The 20,238-nt window shown below is 39.8% G+C and overlaps 1 protein-coding gene and 1 long non-coding RNA gene across 2 annotated transcripts in view; both read left to right on the plus strand.

Annotated features, from left to right (window-relative positions):
- FAM135A (family with sequence similarity 135 member A) overlaps positions 1 to 9,050 on the plus strand; it is a 94,135-nt gene extending 85,085 nt beyond the window's left edge. Inside the window, 3 exon segments of the mRNA XM_023754276.1 lie at positions 4,402 to 4,466; positions 4,468 to 4,480; positions 7,617 to 9,050. Of these exon segments, the coding sequence (XP_023610044.1) occupies positions 4,402 to 4,466; positions 4,468 to 4,480; positions 7,617 to 7,822 (284 nt within the window). The 3' untranslated portion in view covers positions 7,823 to 9,050.
- Positions 9,051 to 15,360: 6,310 nt separating this feature from the next.
- On the plus strand, positions 15,361 to 17,224 carry LOC111826170. The gene is made up of 2 exons (XR_002829432.1): positions 15,361 to 15,455; positions 16,332 to 17,224. It is a non-coding gene; the product is annotated as an uncharacterized LOC111826170 (long non-coding RNA).
- The last annotated feature ends 3,014 nt before the right edge of the window (positions 17,225 to 20,238 follow it).

Below are 20,238 nucleotides of genomic sequence, written 5' to 3' on the forward strand. Positions count from 1 at the left end.
CTGGCCTGATTGCCTCTAATCGCCTCTGCCTCGGCCCTGCCACCATGGCTTTGTCCAGAAGGACGTCCAGAAGATTTCCAGAACGTCTCCCAGTCTAGTTAGCATATTACTCTTTTATTAGTATAGATATTAGGTGACACCAATGGTGAAGTAGTCAAGATTACATAGAGACAAGGATCATGGGCACCTTTACATTCCATAATATGGCCTCAAATATAGCCAGAAAAGAATCTATTCATGTTGAAACTTCCAAAACATAACGTCCTTTTAAGTTCTTCCCAAAAACATCTGCTTAGATTCTCTTTACCAGTGGTTGTTTTCTGAAAAATAAAGAAGTTTCCTGCTGTGCTACTGTGGCACAAGATAATCTTTTTTTCCCGTAAATTATAGGGGTGTTTAATAATAGGTATCACTTGATTTGTAAATAACATTTGTATTTTGTTTCTGAAAATGTGGGAAAGAGTCAGCATCAGCTAACATTATTTTAGGAAGCAAATTCTTTCTAACATAGTATTTAAAATAAATAAGAATAGTTTAATATTGCTTAGAATATGTCCATTTTAAAATTACAAGGTTTTCTCAACTTCAGCACTGTTGACATTCTAGGCTGGATAATTCTTTGTTGTCCTGCGTTGTCCTGTGCATTATGGGATATTTAGCACCCCTGGCCTCTACCCACAAAATACCAGTAAAACACACACTCTTACAACCCCCAATCCACAGTGTGACAACAAAAATGGTCTCCAGACTGCTAAATGTCCCATAGTATGCAAAACAACCAGGATGTTAGCCAATTTCAAAAAGTAGATAAAATGAATCAATGGGAATTGCTTTAAAACATTAAAGTTTCAGAAAAAATGAGACACCAAAAGTATCAGGAAGACTATAATAATGAAGATGAAAGTTATCATTTACAGTGTTCATATAAATCATGTTATTACGCAGTACAGAGAAGTGTTGAAGATTTACTTTAATCTTTTTCTTGGTAATCTTGAAAAGTAAACTAAAATATTTAAAAACTTTTTAAATTCTATTTCATTCTGTAGATGGGGAAAATCTTGTTACTTTCCCAAGTTAGAGGTAACTTCACCCAAGAATTAGCCACTTCAGGGCCTGAGTGAAGTCCTAACCTGAAGGCCAGTTAACTAGGTCATCTTTGAGCAGGTAGAATCAGTATAGGTACAGAGAAGATGAACTTAGAATAAAAGGCTTCCAAAATAAAAAACTCCAGACATTTTTTTTAATTTTTTTAAAATATATTTTATTGATTTTTTACAGAGAGGAAGTGAGAGAGATAGAGAGTTAGAAACATCGATGAGAGAGAAACATCGATCAGCTGCCTCCTGCACATCTCCTACTGGGGATGTGCCCGCAACCCAGGCACATGCCCTTGACCGGAATCGAACCTGGGACCCTTCAGTCCGCAGGCCGACGCTCTATCCACTGAGCCAAACCAGTTTCGGCAACTCCAGACATTTTTATTAGATGGACTTCAACTCAGATGATGTATTTCCTTAATTCCCATTGAGACTCTGAGCCTACCATGTTTCACTTTGAGTTTATGCCCTCTCCAGCCAACACTGCTAGACAAGGAATTGAAACCCACAGATTCAAAAAGAGTCACAGTCTATTTAACTAACTTGGTTCTTGGATAACACAAAAATCAAACTTTCTATGCAGAAGTACATATTTAGTATTAATTTATTGTTGAAAAACTATTATTAAGATAAATTGATTACTAAATTTAAAATGCATTTTTAAAGTAAAGTACTGTCTTAGGAATCACATTTCAAAATATGACAATATAATATGTTTATATCAGTATTAGGATCTTTTTTAAAATATATTTTTTATTGATTTCAGAGAGGAAGGGAGAGGGAGCAAGAGATAGAAACATCAGTGATGAGAGAGAATCATTGATCGGCTGCCTCCTGCACACCCCCTACTGGGGATCGAGCCCTCAAGCCCTTGACCAGAATCGAACCAGGGACCCTTCAGTACATAGGTCAACACTCTATCCACTGAGCCAAACCAGGTAGGGCAGAATTAGGATCTTTGATTCTATTTCATCATCATGGAGTCTGAGACTTTAACGGTGTCTTAGAAATCCTCTCAGCTAGCCCAGTCAGTGTGGCTGAGTTGGTCCCATGCACTGAGAGGTTGCAGGTTTGATTCCCAGTCAGGGCACTTCATGGGTTACTGGATCGATCTCCAGTAGGGGGCGTGCAGGAGGCAGCTGATCCAATGTTTCTCTCTCTCCCTCTCCCTTCCTCTCTCCCAAAAAATCAATTTTTTAAAAAAGGAAATGTCCTTATCTAATCATTATTGATTTTACTTTCCTTCCACTGAATTGCTTGAACTTGGGGAGACATAGACACTTCCCTCAAGGATGTCAGTCTAAAGCAGTGATTCTCAACCTGAGTATCATTTCTCTATAGAAGTATATCAGCCCGGCCGGCGTGGCTCAGTGGTTGAGCGTTGACCTATGAACCAGGAGGTCACGGTTTGATTCCCGGTCAGGGCACATGCCGCAGTTATGGGGTCGATCTCCAGAGGGGGGTGTGCAAGAGGCAGCCGAGCAGTGATTCTCTCTCATCATTGATGATTCTATCTCTCCCTTCCTCTCTGAAATCAATAAAAATATATTTTTTTAAAAAGAAGTATATCAGATTCTCTGCAAAAGCTATTATTTTGAAAAACATTTAATGTAATTTTTAAATGTAATGCCTATTATTTTTATGATACAACTATATAAATAAAGATGTACCAAGAAATTGGGGGTGATGGGTAATTGTAAAGGAGTATAAAGTCCAAAGACAGGTTGATTGATTTTTTTTAATGGAAGAGATTATAGTGTTTTGCTACTGATAAAAATGATCTGTACAAAAGAGAAAACTAATGTAAGACGGGGATGGGAAAGCTACTAGAGCCACGGCCTTAAATAAACAGGAGGGATACTAGCATACAAGTATAAGGGCTGGCCTGAGGTGGGAGCATGAACAGTTCATCAGAAGGAGCAAGAGTGAAGGCAGAACATGAAAGTACAGGTATGGTAAGTGGGTTTCTGTTAAGGTGGGAGTATGTGGAAGTTCTTTTCTATCATATTCTCAGTGAAATAGAAAGCAAGGTCATAAGGTAAGAGTAAAGAGGGGATAGAAGATGCTGGCAGTTTAAGGAAAAATAGGAAAGAAAAAAAATGAACATTATTAAGCAAGGCTGCCATAGGCTGTGGAATGCACAGCTCCAAGTGGTGTTATTTATGCAGAGTGTGGTATGAATTGTGCCCCTAAAATTGTGCAATATGGTAGCCCTTTGTGGAGTACACAAATACATACCTTTTGGATAAATGAAGAAGCTAATTGTGTTATAAGACTGGTTTCATGGAACTTGGGATAAAATTTCAGTAATAGCATCATACTTAGATTTTAAAAAGTGCAGTATCAAAACCAACTTGAAAGTGAAGATGATATATAGTAGGACAGTTGTTTTCACATGTTTGGCTTATTTAACCACTAAAAATTTTTTTGCAAAAGTGTATACCCCCTTATATAATTTTAGGGTGACATCTAAAAACATTTTTTAATCATTTGAAATAGTTGCAGAGGATATGTTTTCTAGCATATCTAGTTGTATATATTTACTGTAATTATGTCATCATAAAAATACAAAGATTATTTTAATTCAATTTATGGAAGATGTGTGCCCCAGGGCTATACACCAGGATAAGATCTGAAATAGATTGGAGAAATATCTTTTTCTTGTAATGTGGGAGCAGGACAGGCCATTAATAGAAAAGTGTTCATATGGAAGTTGGACTCTTTTGTTTTTAAAGGAAGAATATAGGTTTCTTGGGAAATATTCCTAAATATTGAGGAATATCCTTTGAAAAGTAAGAATGTCGTGAAATATACCACCACACCACAATCCTTGCTTTCAATCAGTGCAAACACACGTCTCATATGAGCACATAAACTGCTTACAATGAAGCTTGGGAAGGGGGTTGTAGATAATATATAGAAATTTGAAGAAAAAATTCAGTAGGTATTTTAAAAGCCATAAACAGTGCTACTGAGGAAATAAATTTTTTTGGTCACTTAATATGCTGCTAGCCCAGCTGTTGTGGCTTAGTGGTTGAGACTTGACCCATGAAGCAATATATTACCAGTTTGATTCCCGGCCAGGGCACATGCCCGGGTTGCTGGCTTGATCCCCAGTAGGGGGCTTGCAGGAGGCAGCCATCCATGTTTCTCTCTCATCGGTGTTTCTATCTTTACCCCTCTTTCTTCCTAGCTCTAAAATCAATAAAGACATTTTAAAAAAATAAAACTAGACTTTTAAAATAATAAGTTGTTCTAAATCTGGTTGATTATTGCATTATAAAATCAGTATTTCTTTTCACAGGGCTTCATTATTTCAAAAATGTTGTGCTAGTGGGATCTCTACAGGATCGCTATGTTCCTTATCACGGACAAACAGTCAGGTAACAAAGTACATTAGAAGTATTTTTGAAGAGTTATAGCTATACCTGAGTTTTCCAACACTTTTCTTGTAGTCACTTTCTTCTTTGTCTCATCCTTCTCTTTCCTTTTACTTCTTTGCCCACCCACTGATATTAACATCTATCCTTCCTCCATTTTTCTTCCTTTCTTTGCTCCTACCACAAAAGTTGTTTTTACCAGTGAAACAGTAGTTGTTCTTATGAAATAGCTCTTTTCATCTAATTACAAATGCTTCTCCATTTTGCTGCCTCATAAATAATTTGTACTTTGATTTCCTCCAGATTATTGGGACTGATGATTGGGGTAATGGTCATGCTACATGTTGGTCTGTACCTCACTCCCTTTTGTACCTCAGATGGCAACAAGGAGTTGCACCACTTTATTGATAGTGACTGATGAAGAATGTGCTTATTTATTCTTCTGCTATCTATACTAATAAAAGGGTAATATGCAAATTGGTCAGAATGCCCTCACAGTAACGACCGAACAGCAGGCTGCATGGGGCGACCAGGCCGGCAGGAGGGTTACTGAGGGATGACCAAACAACTGAACAGCAGGCTGCGTGGGGCGACCAGGCCAGCAGGAGGGTTAGTGAGGGACGACCAAATGACTAAACAGCAGGCTGCGTGGGGCGACCAGGCCGGCAAGGGGGGCAGTTGGTGTCAACCAGGCCGGCACGGGGGACAGTGAGGGGTGACCAGGCCAGCAGAGGGGGGCAGTGAGGGGTGACCAGGCCAGCAGGGGGAGCAGTTGGGGGCGACCAGGCTGGCAGCGGGGGGCGGGGGCAGTTGGGGGCGATCAGCCAACAGGCAGAGGCGGTTAGGGGTGATCAGGCTGGCAGGGGGGGCAGTTAGGGGCAATCAGGCAGGCAGGCAGGTGAGCAGTTAGGAGCCAGCGGTCCCGGATTGTGAGAGGGATATCCCTGATTGAAGAGGGTGCAGGCTGGGCTGAGGGTACCCACCCACCCACTCCCCCACCCCCACCCCCACCCCTGTGCATGAATTTCATGCACCGGGCCTCTAATTTTTGAATAACAAAAGAAATCATAACTATTTGGAGCCAGAAGGAGACTTGGGTCCTGTTTGCTCATTTTGTAACTGAGGCCCAGAGATGCTAAGTGACATATCCAAAGTCATTGGTGGTTAATTATAGGCTTAGGATAAGAACTTGGGTGTCCTGCCTGCCAGTGTTGCCTCTGTTCCTTTTTTGTAATAAGGCTAATTTTAAACAAATTCTTAAACCTTTGCTTTTCCCACATTATGACAGTGAACAGCTTCTTTAGGCAGACTCTCTTAGATACATTGGTATTAGACTTGCCTAGCATAGTGCTGGCACATAGTAAGCACTCTACTCATTTAACAGATTTTTTTTAGCATTTTGTGACATCAGAATAACGTGTGTGTGTGTGTGTGTGTGTGTGTATGTATGTATTTTTACTTCTGTCTTAGCAAGAGTCCACTTTTGGGGAAAATTTAGAAGAGGTTTAACCTTCAGATGGGTCACTAAAACTAGGTAAATGTGCTTTGTTTTGCCACTGGGGAACTGGGAAAATCTAATAGAGATTTGGATTTCTTCCTATGTAAGAATATTTTTTAAATAGCATGGAATCAGAAATCCAACTTGACTAGCACTGAAAACTCAGAGAAGAGGTTGTCTGGGAATCTGTGTGATATTAATCTTCCTCTAAAATACTTCTCTCTCCTTTCTCTAATTGTACTTCTATATACGATTGCCTTCTCTTCATTCCTCATCTGCCTCTCCTCCAAAATGTAATACCTGCCTTTCTAAAATTTATAGGTTCCATGGATATGTGTTAGCACTTATCTATTAGTAATGTAGTAATGCATAAGCATTAAAAACTGTTTTGCCCCCTTATAGGTAGTCTGTGTTTTTATGTGTATGCATATCTAACTTTGGTCTTTTATGCTTAGCATGACCTCAATAAATCCATTATAAGAATTAACCAAAAAGAGGGAGAGAGAAGCATAACTTTAGAATTAAAAGCAGAACCAAGCATTAAATAAACCTTCAGAGCAAAAAAAGGATCCTCTTTGATCTTTGAGCCAAAATCACATTGTTCTTCTGACAATAGGAAGTTGGCATTCTTCTCAAAATACAGGGATGGGCGGAAGTAGGTTTATAGTTGTAAGTACACGAAAGTTTATTTTTGTATTATTTATTCCTTAATTCTTATATTATTTATTCATTAATTATTGTATTACTTATTATTATTAACCTACTTTTGCCCATCCTTGTATTGTGAAAATATGTGGGGAAATGTCAACTGCTGTGCAAACTTGCTGTAGACTAAAGTTTTAAATTTTGCCTTATCAAAATGTCTCAGCATGGCTACCTTTTCATGATGATTTAATGAATCATAGGTGACTTAATGTTGAAGAAAACTATTTGTTCTGTTATATTCATTGCTTTGAATTAAAAATATCAAATTGATAATAATGTATAATAAATTTGTTATTTTTACTTGGCTACATAAATAATGGATTCATGTTTTCTCTAAAACTGTCCCAAAAATGATAGTTAAAGGAAAATAAAACCTTTAAAAATAACATTTTCTACTTTTTTTATTGAATCAATTGAGGTGACATTGATTAATAAAACCATACAGGTTTAAAGTATACAATCTAATAAAAAATAATTTAACAAACAATAGAAACAGAAATATAAATACATAGAACAGACTGACAGCTGTCAGGGGAGGAAGGTTGGGGGGCTGGGTGGAAAAAGGTGAAGGGATTAAGCAAAAAATACATATATGACACATAGCACGGACAACTTTTTCTACTTTAAATGGAAGTAAAGTAAATAAATTTTATAAATTATATTAAACTAGGCATAGAGCCCGGCCTGTGTGGCTCAGTGTTTGACCTAAGAACCAAGAGGTCACGGTTCCATTCCCAGTGAGCAGTTGCAGGTTCGATCCCCAGAAGGGCATGCAGGAGGCAGCCAATCAGTGACTCTCTCTCATCATTGATGTTTCTATCTCTCTCTCCCTCTCCCTTCCTCTCTGAAATCAATATATATATTCTTTTAAAGTTGGCATAGAATTTTTTTGAGTTAATCATGTGAACTAATTTTACTTTTTCTCTTTTTCCATAGGACAGATCTATTCAGAAATGATCCACAATTTGCTTCGTCCAATTCTGCAAAGCAAAGACTGTAATTTGGTTCGATATAATGTCATCAATGCATTGCCCAATACAGCTGACTCACTCATTGGGAGAGCTGCACATATAGCAGTTCTTGATTCAGAAATATTTTTAGAGAAATTCTTTCTGGTTGCTGCCCTCAAATATTTCCAGTAGTATAAAACATTGTTAAGAGACTTAACAATTACCTCATTCAACAATGATTCAAATAATGTATTATATTTAAACTATAGATGCTGAGAAGTTCTAAGAAATATTTATACTTTTTTATATGGAAGATAATTTATATCATCCATATTTAGAGCTTTTTAAACATCAACTTTACTTTATAGGTAATATGGCTGTGCAATATTTTTTTAATTTTATCTTTTTACTTTTCTATTACTTTTTAATATATTTTGCTACATAAGTATTTCAGTGAAACTTTAAGCCCATATGTATGTCTGATTGTTTATTATTGGCTTTCCACAATCCATGTATCAGACACATTATACTAGAGGCCATGATTGCTAGAATAGCATGGGATTTTAAATTTTCTAGTATTGGGTATATTTAGTTAATTACAAATTTTACTTTTAACATTTTACTATGTTTTAACTGGAAATAAAACTATGGCTGCTAAAATATATTTTTTTGAAATCAACTCTTCAGCCCCGCCAAATGAGGTAGTTCATATATGACAATGTTATAAAAGTTTTCTACAAAAATTCATTACTATTGCTATTAAAACATATGTCATGCCTATTAAAATATATTTCTACTGGTGATTTCAACATTGTTTCTCACATTGACTTTTATTACTGGAACTTTTCATGTTCATGTTAGCAGCATCTAGAGATTTTTGAATGTTTGAATGCCCTCTGCCTTGATTTAGTTGGAATTTTGTTAAATTTGGTAATGTTGCTTCAACTTTCTGACTACATTTCTTTTAACTTTTTTTCATGGACATCCTGTACATAATAATTAAATGTTGAAATTTATGAAATACTTTTATGAATTTAGATAATTTTTAAATATTGTTAAATTTTGTTGAACTACAGAGTAATGTAAATAAAATAATTCATGTTAAACATGGAACAAAATAATTAACTTTACATGTTTGGTGATACAGATGCAAATGTTTTTGATATATGGAGATGATAAGTCTTTTGACTGTACTAAAGGTGCTGAATAGCATTAAATTCTCTATTTTCCTTTATTGTTTTACTTGTGAAAATCATAGTGCACTAAGGTGGATAGAAGGTCTGCTTGCATTATTCACCAGTTGTGATTAAACATAAGGTTTTTGTAAGTATGTATTATAAAATTGATGCATGTTTATTTTTAGCATTGTGTTACTGCCTCTGGTGTTAATAAATGAACAAATGACTAGAGGAACAGCTAAAACACTTGCTAATTGAATATATTAATTATAGACCAGCATGATTATATAACTTATAGCTTTTGTAAAGTATTTTTATAATTTACATCTTTTGCATATATTAAGTAGTTATATGGTATTTCATTGATTGCTCTCCATAAATCTTTACTTTTTAAAAAAGTACTTGAAAATTCAATGAAATGACTAAGCAATAATATACCAAGTGCACTGTAACTGGAAAATGTAAATATATGCATTATCTACTATGTATTTTTGCCACACACATTTTTCATCTTCACATACCTTGACCCTGAATTTGAAATGCCATGCTTATTTATAAGTTTGAATAATCTCTTCCAGGATAATCAAAGGATTCTTCTTACTCATAATCATATAATTATATTTAAGGGTAAATTGCTCTTATAATCATAGTTGGTTGATTGGTTACTGGTTGTTTTAATACAGTTTTAAAAGCCTATCCATGATCATGGTTCAAAAATCTAACAAGCATTACTTCTGGTTCACCAGAGAAACTATCATGTGCTATTCGCCTCCAAATTCAGATTGCAGGGGTGGGGTGGGGGAATGATTATCTGAAACACAATGATTGACTCTTAGAGATTCAAGCATATTAAAACACTAGAGGCCTGGTGCACGAAATCCATGCACTCAGGTGGGTCCCTCAGCCTGGCCTGCGCCCTCTCGCAGTCTGGGAGCAGGCCTAAGCTGTCAGTTGGACATCCTTAGTGCTGCCACAGAGGCGGGAGTAGCTCCCCCCACTGCCACTGTGCTCACCAGCTGTGAGCCCAGCTTCTGGCTGAGCAGCACTACCCCTGTGGGAGCTCACTGACCACCAGGGGGCAGCTCCTGTGTTGAGCGTCTGCCCCCTGGTGGTCAGTGCATGTCATAGCAACCGGTCGTCCCACTGTCAGGCCAAAACCGGCTCTCTGACATTCCCCGAGGGGTCCCAGATTGCGAGAGGGTGCAGGCCAGGCCAAGGGACCCCATCGGTGCATGATCGGGGCTGGGGAGGGACTGCACGAGGGATCCAGGGCATGTCTGGCCCATCTTGCTCAGTCCCGATCTGCCGGACCCCAGCAGCAATCTACCAGTCGGAGCGTCTGCCCCCTGGTGGTCAGTACACATCATAGTGACTGGTCAACCGGTCGACTATCTTCCCCTGGTGGTCAGTGCATGTCATAGTGAGCAGTTGAGCGGCCTTTGCATATCATTAGCATATTATTACACTTGGATTGATTGAACGGACGACTGGACACTTAGCATATTAGGCTTTTATTATATAGGATATACCAATATGAATTATTGGTTGGAGCAACAAAAAATATGATAAACTTAAGAAGAAAAATTATTCAGTGGAAGAATATTAGGCAGCTCTCAGAATTGATGGAAAGGCTGGAGAACCAGCCCTGGTAAACAGTAGAAAATAAAGGAAGCTACTAGTAGATGAACAAAATCAGAGCCATGTTCCAACCTCAAAAAGAGCTGGAAGTTTTTTATATTTCTGATGACATTGATGCCTCTGAAAACTGGATTCCAGGCACTGCTGATATGTATCACTCATTCCAGATTCAGAGTCTAGTGGGAATGTCCAACTGACCAAGCTTAGTCTTGTGCCATCATTCAGGCTGTCAGACAGCAAAGACAGCAAGTATATCTGACCTCAGCTTCCACAGAAGATGGGACATTTCTCCTACCAAGGTTTACCAAACAGATGAAATGCACTTGATAACTCAGCACCAAATATAAAAACTTGTCACATGTCTACTATAGTCCATTCCATCTCTGTCTTTCCAACTTCTACATATACCATTCTTCCCATATTTACACATTTAAAATGCTTCCTCCTGCTGTAATACTATTATCCCTCTGCCATTTTCAACTCCAGAATCTCAGTGATGTCCATTTCTCCTCTGGTTCTATAATCTTGTCTCAATAGTTTTCAATCTATAGACAAAATTGTAACCTAATCACCACTACCACCAGTATCTATACTGATAAAAGGGTAATATGCTAATTAGACCCGGAGACCAGACATCTTCCGACCGTCTGACTTTCTTCCAGACAAAGCCACAATGGTGGGGGCCAAGGCAGAGGCGGTTAGGGGCCATGAGGCCGGCAGGGGAGGGCATTTGGGGGCCATGAGGCCGGGAGGGGAAGGCGTTGGAGGCCATCAGGCTGGCAGGGGAGGGCAGTTGGGGGCCATCAGGCTAGCCAGGGCAGTTGGGAACCATGAGGCCGGGAGGGGAAGGCGTTAGGGGCCATCAGGCTGGCAGGGGAGGGCAGTTGGGGGCCATCAGGCTGGCCGGGGCAGTTGGGGACTGTGAGGCCGGCAGGGGAGAGCAGTTGGGGGCCATCAGCCCGGCAGGGGAGGGCAGTTGGCCATCAGCCCGGCAGGGGAGCGGTTAGGCAGCAGTCAAGCCAGTAGGCAGGCGAGCAGTTAGGAGCCAGCGGACCCGGATTGCAAGAGGGATGTCCCAGATTGGAGAGGGTGCATGTCGGGCTGAGGGACCCCCTCCCCCCGCACGAATTTCATGCACTGGGCCTCTAGTATACAATAATAAAAGATAGGAAAAAAGGAAACAATATGTAAACATACACGAGCCAATGAGAATATAGCTTGAACAGTGCTTTTAAAGCTTCCTTGGTGAGAATTACTTGGGTAACTCATTTAAAAAAAACTCTAGAGCCCCATTACAGAACAATTGAATCTCCAGGTTAGAATATTGGTAGCAGCATGTTTATGTCCCAAAGTTCTATGATTTTCAAAAATATATATTTTTTTGGTAAATATAGTTCTCAGTTCGCCACTGGTCATGAAGACTAGATGAGTATGGCTTGTCACCACTGCCACATATTCCATTCTCTTTGTTTTCAACCAGACCTCACCTGATCAGATTTGTTTACCTCATGGGTGACACAAGGATCTGTGGCTTGGGTGGTTTTGCCTAGATGCAGTTGCAACAATCTTTGCTTAATTTTTACAATTCAACATGCTATTGGTAGGAGGTATTCCAAGAAATGAGATTCCCAAGTTCTAGTCAGACTCCTCTCCCTACTCCCTTTACCCTCATGTTCATCAGGGCCAATCACTCCTGCTGGTACCATTACCACTTTTTCTAATTCCTTGCCTAGAGGAATGAGCTAAAAATAAGTGGCAATCCCAACTTCCAATTCAGGGAAAACATATCCCCTTGTACCTCACTTAGGGTGCAAAAATTGGTACACCAACAGAACCTGGAATCATGGAGATGCTGGCAAGACCAGTGAAGGGTCTGAGTTTTTAGCCTACTTGCTGGCTTTCTTGCCATGGTTTCATGCTGACAGAAGAGTTCTAGGTAAGAGACAAAAGACTTTAATACAGCAAAATAGTAGCCAAGTGTCAGCCCCAACACCCACAGTGATGCAGAGAGCCAGATGACACCTGTACATCTGGTGGGTTGCTTTGCAGTAGAAGAATCCAGAGGTGAGGGCCAAGCAGTTTTTGAGCAAGCAGCAAAGAAGCCAGTATTTTTCTCCCAGGAGAATAACAGTTACATGGTAGTAATGCTGTAGTTGCTTTGACCTACTTAGATGCCTGTATGACTAGCTACAGAAATGTTCAGTATCAGGAGATGGATGTTTTGCAGTTGACATGCTCAGCAATAATATGTAGGGACACTTGAAACTCATGGCAGATTTTTTTCTCCCCACAATGGAAAGCAAAATATATGAGCAGTGTGTCAGGTGTAACAAGGTATCGATCCCTCTGCTACTCTTTGGACCCTGTATTCCAAACAAAATACAGGTCAACAGAAGAGATATCACTGAGTACTGTTAAATTATTAGGAGGATATGCCAAACCCTTTTAGGCCAGCATCCCAAAGTGTATTTTCTCACCTGGTTCCAAAAGTAAACCTTCAATAGGACTGTCCATTATTTTATGAGACCATTTGCTTCTGGTCTGATGGGATATGTGATAAGACTGGTTAATCCCACAGGTATCATACCCTGCTTCACATCTTTCACAGGAAAGTGAGTTCTTTGGTAAGAAGCAGTGTTGTATGGGATGCTATAGAAGGTGTATGGTGTATAAGGTATTCAGTAACACAGAGGGAGTATACAAAAGAAGCATAAGTCAGTGAAAGCAATCCAGACCCAGAATAATTGTCTTCCTATAGAAGAAGCTGCTACGGCAGGTTTGATTACAATGGGATCTACAAATAATAGTGCTAACCAATCAGTCTTGGCAGAGGAAAATAATGTTAAAAATATGTGCATGTCTCCATGCCACCGTGGCTACCTTGTTAGTGAGCAACTGAGCAAACAGCTGTGGTGGGGGAAGGAGACTCTTGTCTACAGAGTGGGTCATTGTGGTAGCCTCCAAAATGGCCTTCAAAAATGCCCACCCGCCTGTATTCATCCCTTGTGTAATCCCCTCCCTTTGAGAGTGGGATGGATCTGATTTATTTCTAATGCTAGAACACAGCAAAAGTGATAGATGTCACTTCTGAGATTCGGTTAAAAAAGACTCTCTCGTCTTGATCAATCCCCCCTTTCCTCTCCTTTGCTCAGTCTGTGGAAAAAGCAGCTTCTATGTTATGAGATGACCTTTGGAGAAGCCCACATAGCAAAGAACTAAAGGAGGCCTGTAGACCAACTAAAACATCCTGCCAATAATCATGTGAGTGAGTTTGAAAGCAGATCCCTCCCCTCGTCATGCCTCCCTATGAGGCTGGAACCCCAGCTAACAGCTTGACTGTAACCTCATTTAAGAGGTAGAGCCAGAGGCACCCTGGCACCTGGATTCCTGATGCACAAAAACTGGGAGAGAATAAGTGTTTTTGAAGCCACAAAATTTTGGTATAATATGTTCTGATTAAAAGCCCTTTAGCAATGAGAGCCTTTTTGAGCATTCAATCAGACCAAAATATTCTTATACTTTGGGGCCATTATGAGAGGTCCGATTCCACAGAAGTATTCCAAAGCCTCTTCCCAGTCCCTTACCACTCGACTAACTCAATGCCCAGGAAATGTCATATCTCCTTCCAGGCAAAGTGTATAAGATAACGTTCTGCCCTCCATGAGGATTTTTTTTTTCTTTTCTCACTGCTGTTTCTGAGGGTCTCTCACAAATGGGTCTTTAAAAGCCAAAGCCAGTCCCTTGCCAGCTGGGTCAGTACATTGAGCAAAATTACATCTGTAATCCAGCTTTGAATTTTTTTCTCACCCAGGGAACTCCTTGTTAAGCTGTAGATATGAGCTCAGGGTCAAAAGTATGCTAATGAAAATTGGCTGTGGTTTGTTTGTTTGTTGGGGGGGGGGGGTGTTGGCCCTGTTCTGTATAAACCACTTCCTCTTCGTAAAAAAAAAAAAAACTTATCTAAAAGGACCAGATAACGCCCAGTTCATGATGAGAAACTCAGATTGCATAGCCACCTGATGTCACGTGGTCAGACAAATTCTGGAGACTTCCACTGTAATTCTGTAAAGACTTCCAGCTTGGCCAGTGTGGCTCAGTGGTTGAGCGCCGACCCATGCACCAAGAGGTCGCTGGTTCCATTCCTGGTCAGGGCACATCTCCCCCCGCCCCCACCCTACCCACCCCCTCTCCGGGTTGCGGGCTCCACCCCCAATAGGGAGCACGCAGGAGGCAGCCTATGGATGATGATGTTTCTCTCTGCCATCTATGTTTCTCTCTCTCCCTTTCTCTCTAAAATAAAATAAATAAAAATTTAAAAAGACTTCCACGGGTTACAAGAAGCCTCCTGATCTGCCACAAATGCTACCAACACATTGGAACTGTTGGAATTTAAGGGGCCAATTGGCAGGACTCCTTTCACAGCAGCCTGGACAGATGGAAAGCTTTTCCTTGCTCTGCATGTCACTCAAAACTCATCTTTCAGGTCATCTGGTCAATGAGTGAGGAATTAGGAGTTCACTAAACAATAGATTAAAAAGTAAATGAGAGAGAGAGAGAGAGAGAGAGAGAGAGAGAGAGAGAGAGAGAGAGAGAGAGAGAGAACTGAGGGAAATGAGTAAAAGATGCTCAGTCTTCGTATACTATAAAAGATCTTCCAAGAGCCCTTGTCCCTCAGATTTAGATATTAAACGAAATGATTCCCTCATCCCACTTCAGCCATGATTTGGGGGTTGAATTCACACGGGCTTCAGAGTAATTTGGGTCGTTCGTGCTTCCTGCGCTCCTTTGTCTACAAAAAGCCTGAGCCAAGAGCTCTGATGCCCAACGCGGGGAGGACGGAAGCCCCGCCCCCACGAGGAGCCCCGCCCACCCACGGAAGCCCCGCCCCCGGCCCACGCAGTCCCGCCTCCCACCGGAGGCCCAGAAACGACACTGCGCGGCGGGAGTCTGCGCCATGGCGGTCGCGGGGTTTCTAGGTCGCGCTCCGGCTACAGCGTGGAGAACGGCAAGTAAGGCACCCGGCCCAGGAGCGAGGGTCGCGGGCGGGGGCCCCGGCGCCGCGAGGAAGGCCTCCCGCAGGGGAAGCCGCGTGTGTCGAGGGGTTTGCGGGTGCAGGAGGTCGCCGAGCTCCTCGGTCACTCCGCTCGGCCACGCGCGCCTTGGCCTAGGCAGGTGCCGTAGGGGGACCCCAGGGTGGGACTGGAGCTGGAAGAGCCCCAAGCCCTTCCCACCGGCCACCTGCTTCCTTCGGCCGCCGCTCTGCCCGGGAAGGGCCGGCAGCACACGTTCCTGGTGGGGTGTTGGGGAACTTGCCCAGCGCACTAGACTCTGATGCTTGTGGCACAAATGGAAAAGTGAGCCCTTTGGGAGTGGGAGTCATTCGTGTATTTATTTGTTTACATCACAAAGGATTTGTGCAGTTTACACTATGAAAAACATTGGAAAAGTGCAGAAGTGGGCCAAAGGCAAATAAGCATAACAAAAATTAGATGAAGCTAGGAATTGTTAATACAGAGAAAGTATGGATACTTTCAGTAAAAACCAATACTTCTTAATCCCTTTGGGTTGGAAATGTTCTCAATATATTACAGACTTAACCCACAGAGTGTGCTAAGCATGGTTTTACCTTAGGACATCTGGGGGAAATTGTGTTGTGTACATTGAAAACAGGATTACTGCCCCTCATACTCATGGGTCCCAGGTTCCTATGCAGTTGGTTTTCCTTTCTGTAATCATTTCTCCCCAAGCATATTATTTGTTAAAGAGTAAAAATTTTAAATGGTCCAGAATGAATAATCTAAAAAGTGAAAGTCCTACGTTATCCAAACTCCAAGGTAATAACACTAACATTTTGTTGTGTCCATACAACAACCTTTTTTCACTAGTGTTAAAACTTATGAAGCATTTGATACCAAAAGATTATACAACACGTGTAAGTTATGAAGCAAAGCCAACATTTACAAACCCATTCTCCAGTATAAGAAGTAGAATATTTCTATTGCCAAGCAACTTCCTGTGTGCTGCTTCCGGATGAAGATGTGTAACTTTGCATGTTTTTTATCTTTATAGAAATGGCTTCACACCATTTTTATTTTTATTTTGCTGCTTTTTTCAACTGTGTATTTTGAGATTCATCCATAGTGATGTTAGAGGTTGCTCAACTGTGAAAATATATCATATGTTCTTCCATTCTCCTCAGTGAGCATTTGGATAATTCTAGAAACACCAGGTTTGGTTGCTACACATTCTTACCTGTTATGGGTGCTCTCGTGCAAGGAATGGAATTCCTGGAACATATTGTATAGGGCTGTTCAGTTTTACAGTCCGATGCCAGTTATAAAGGCATTCATTGTCCATTCTTACTGGCAGCTCACACTTCTACCAGCAGTATATGAGTTCCTGTTGCTCCACATACTTGCCAACACTTGATATCATCAGAAATTTTCATTTTTGTGTGACTCTAGGATGCTGAAATAGTATCTTACTGCAATTTTGCTTTCCTATTGTTAGAGGAATTAAAAATCTTTTAAAATTTTGTTCGCTTTGTTCTGAAATATCTTTATTTTCTTCATGGATTATTTGTCTTATTTATATTTTTCACATATATTTGAATACTAAGCCTTTTTTAGTTATGTAAGTGGCACGTAGCTCAGTTTGTGGGCTATTTTTGTCACTCGTATGGTGTCTCTTTTTTTAAGTCATGTAAGACAGTAGACAGAATACAGTAATGAATCTGTATGTACAATCACTCAGCTTCAAAAGTGTCTTGATTCATAATTTTGTTTTCATCTTGTAATCCTTTTGTTTATTGTCAGTGCTTTGTGATCTTGTCTAATAAAGCCTTTTCTACCCTAAAGTCATAAAGTATTTTTCTATAATTTCTTCTGAAAGGTCTATAGTTTTGATTTTTATATTTAAACCTTTTTTTTTTTTTACCAGGAATTGATTTTTGTGTATGGTGTAAGGCAGGAAACCAATTTCATTTTTTTCATAGCAATAACCAGTTGTCCCAGGTCCCTTTCTCACACTGTATATTGCCAGTTATCATAAATCAAGTTTACGTATAGCACTAGCTAGTTTGGCTCAGTGGATAGAGCGTCTGCCTGTGGACTGCAGGGTCCTGGGCTCAATTCCAGTCAAGGGCACATACCCAGGTTGCAGGCTGGTGGGTGCGCAGGAGGCAGCGGATCAGTGATTCTCTCTCATTATTGATGTTTCTCTCCCTCTCCCTTCCTCTCTGAAATCAATAAAAATATATTAAAAAAATAAGTCCCTAATTTAAATAAATACATCAAGTTTACATTATATATATTATATGTATTACATATACATAATATATGTGTATTATGTATATAATCCTCTATAATAATAAAAGCGTAATATGCTAATTAGACCGGATGTCATTCTGGAAGAAGCTGGGGCCGGAGGGAAGCCTGGGTCCTGGGTGCCAGAGGGAAGCTGGTGCCGGCAGCCGGCAGCCGGGGGAAGGAAGGCCTTCTCTTGCACAAATTTTGTGCATTGGGCCTCTAATATATATATATATATATATATATATATATATATATATATATATATTCATGGGTTTATTTCTTTGGCTCTCTTTTCAGTTTCATTATTCTGTTTATTCATGTACTGATGCCACCTGCCTTTAATAACCGTACCTTTGTAATTAATCTTGATATCTAGTAGGGTAAGTCCTCCCATCTTGATTTTCAGAAGTGTCTATTCTTGGGTATCTGCTTTTCATATAAAATTCTTTTTAAAAATAAATAAATAAATAAGAAGTAGAATATTTGATTAATACTGCTCAATGTTTTATGGTTTTTATTGATTATTTTAAAAAATCTTTTATTTTAAAATTCTTTTTTTTTATTGATTATTTTAAAAAATCTTTTATTTTTAAAATTCTTTTTAAAAATAAATAAATAAATAAGAAGTAGAATATTTGATTAATACTGCTCAATGTTTTATGGTTTTTATTGATTATTTTAAAAAATCTTTATTGTTGAAAGTATTACGAATGTCCCCTTTTTTTGCCCCATTGGCCGCTTCTAGCCCGAACCTGCCTCCCACTCCAGGCCTGAATTCACCACACTATTGTCTTTGTCCATGGGTTATGCATATGTGCCTATAAGTTATTTGGTTAATCTCTTCCCATCTACCCGAGCCTTACTTCTGAGATTCCACAGTCTGTTCCATGCTTCTATGTCTCTGGATCTATTTTGTTCTTCAGTTTATTTTGTTCTTTAGATTCCACATATGAGTGAGATCATGTGATTCTTGTCTTTTTCTGACTGGCTTATTTTGCTTAACATAATACCCTCCAGGTCTGTCCATGCTGTCTTAAAGGGTAAGAGATCTTTCTTTTTAAAGACTGCTGCATAGTATTCCATAATGTAAATGTACCACAGCTTTTTAAAAAATATATATTTGTATTGATTTCAGAGAGAAGGGAGAGGGAGATAGAGATAGAAACATCAATGATGAGAGAGAATCATTGATCGGCTGCCTCCTACACCCCCCATATTGGAGATCAAGCCTGCAACCCAGGCATGTGCCCTGACCAGGAATAAAAGTATATTTAAAAAAAATATTTTGAAGATTTCCTTCCACTCTCTCCTATCTTGTAATGTTTCTATTGAGCAATCTGATGATAGTTTAACGGGGTTTCCGTTGAATGGTACAGTCTTGTTTTCGCTGGCTGCTTTGAGAATTCTTTCTTTGTCATTAATTTTTGACAGTTTGAATAAAATGTGTCTTGGAAAACATCTTTTTGCATTGCAATAATTAGGTGTTCTGTTAGATTCCTCTATTTGAAGTCCAGTTCTTTCCATGGGCTTGGGAAATTCTCATCAACTATTTCTTTTAGTAGGCTCTCTGTTCCCTTCTTCTTTTCTTCTCCTTCTGATATACCTATTACCCTTACATTGCTTCCTCTGATGTAGTGAGATGGAGTTCTTTCATTAAAAAAACAAACAAAAAAAAACCCTCTTAGTTCTCTCTTTTCATCTTCCTGGGTCATTGCTAGGTTTCTCTCTTTAAGGTTGTTAATTCTCTCTTCCATCTGGACTGCTCTATTTCCAGTGCTCTCTCATACATTCCTCATTTCATTTATTGAGTTCTCCGGCTCCAGATTTCTGGGATTCTGTGAGACTTTCATGAGAAATGGATTGAAAAAGTATTTCTCCTCAGAGAATTTGCTTCTGCTTTGCCATATGTCTGAGAGCACGTCAACTTGGGTCCTCTTTACAGTAAGATGCTCCTCTGAGCATCTTACTGTGTGTGTGTGTGGGCGGGGGGGGGGGGTTTGTGCCATGCAGATAGTGTATAATCAGGAATAAACAAAGATGTGGTCAGTCAGTGGCTTCAAAATATCAAGAGGGGCTTCTTTTTCTGCATCTCCATTCAGCACCGATATTAAGATGGACATGTTTCCTTCCTTAACCGTTTTCTTCATTAACTGGACGTTTTCTTAGTCCCTTGGCCTTTGACCAGCAGCAATGAGCAACACGTGGGAGCTTGTTAAAATGCAGATCTCAGGTTCCACCCAGACCTACTCAGAATCTGCATTTTAACCAGATCCCCCAGGATGTTTATGTGTTTTTGCTCCTTTTCTTTTCTCAGAGCATGAGCTTCCCTGAGGGCTGGCCTCTATTTCCCAAGCTCTAGTGGAGAAAAAGACATAGACTATGTAATAGTGTAAGTGTGTTTACCTCACTGGACTGCTTTTTTATTTTTTTTATTATTTACTTTCTTAAAGGCTCTTTCTCTGATTTCTAAGTTTTTTGTATA

The sequence above is a fragment of the Myotis lucifugus genome, unplaced genomic scaffold (assembly GCF_000147115.1).
Source record: "Myotis lucifugus unplaced genomic scaffold, Myoluc2.0 scaffold_59, whole genome shotgun sequence".
In the NCBI taxonomy this organism is placed as follows: Eukaryota; Metazoa; Chordata; class Mammalia; order Chiroptera; family Vespertilionidae; genus Myotis; species Myotis lucifugus.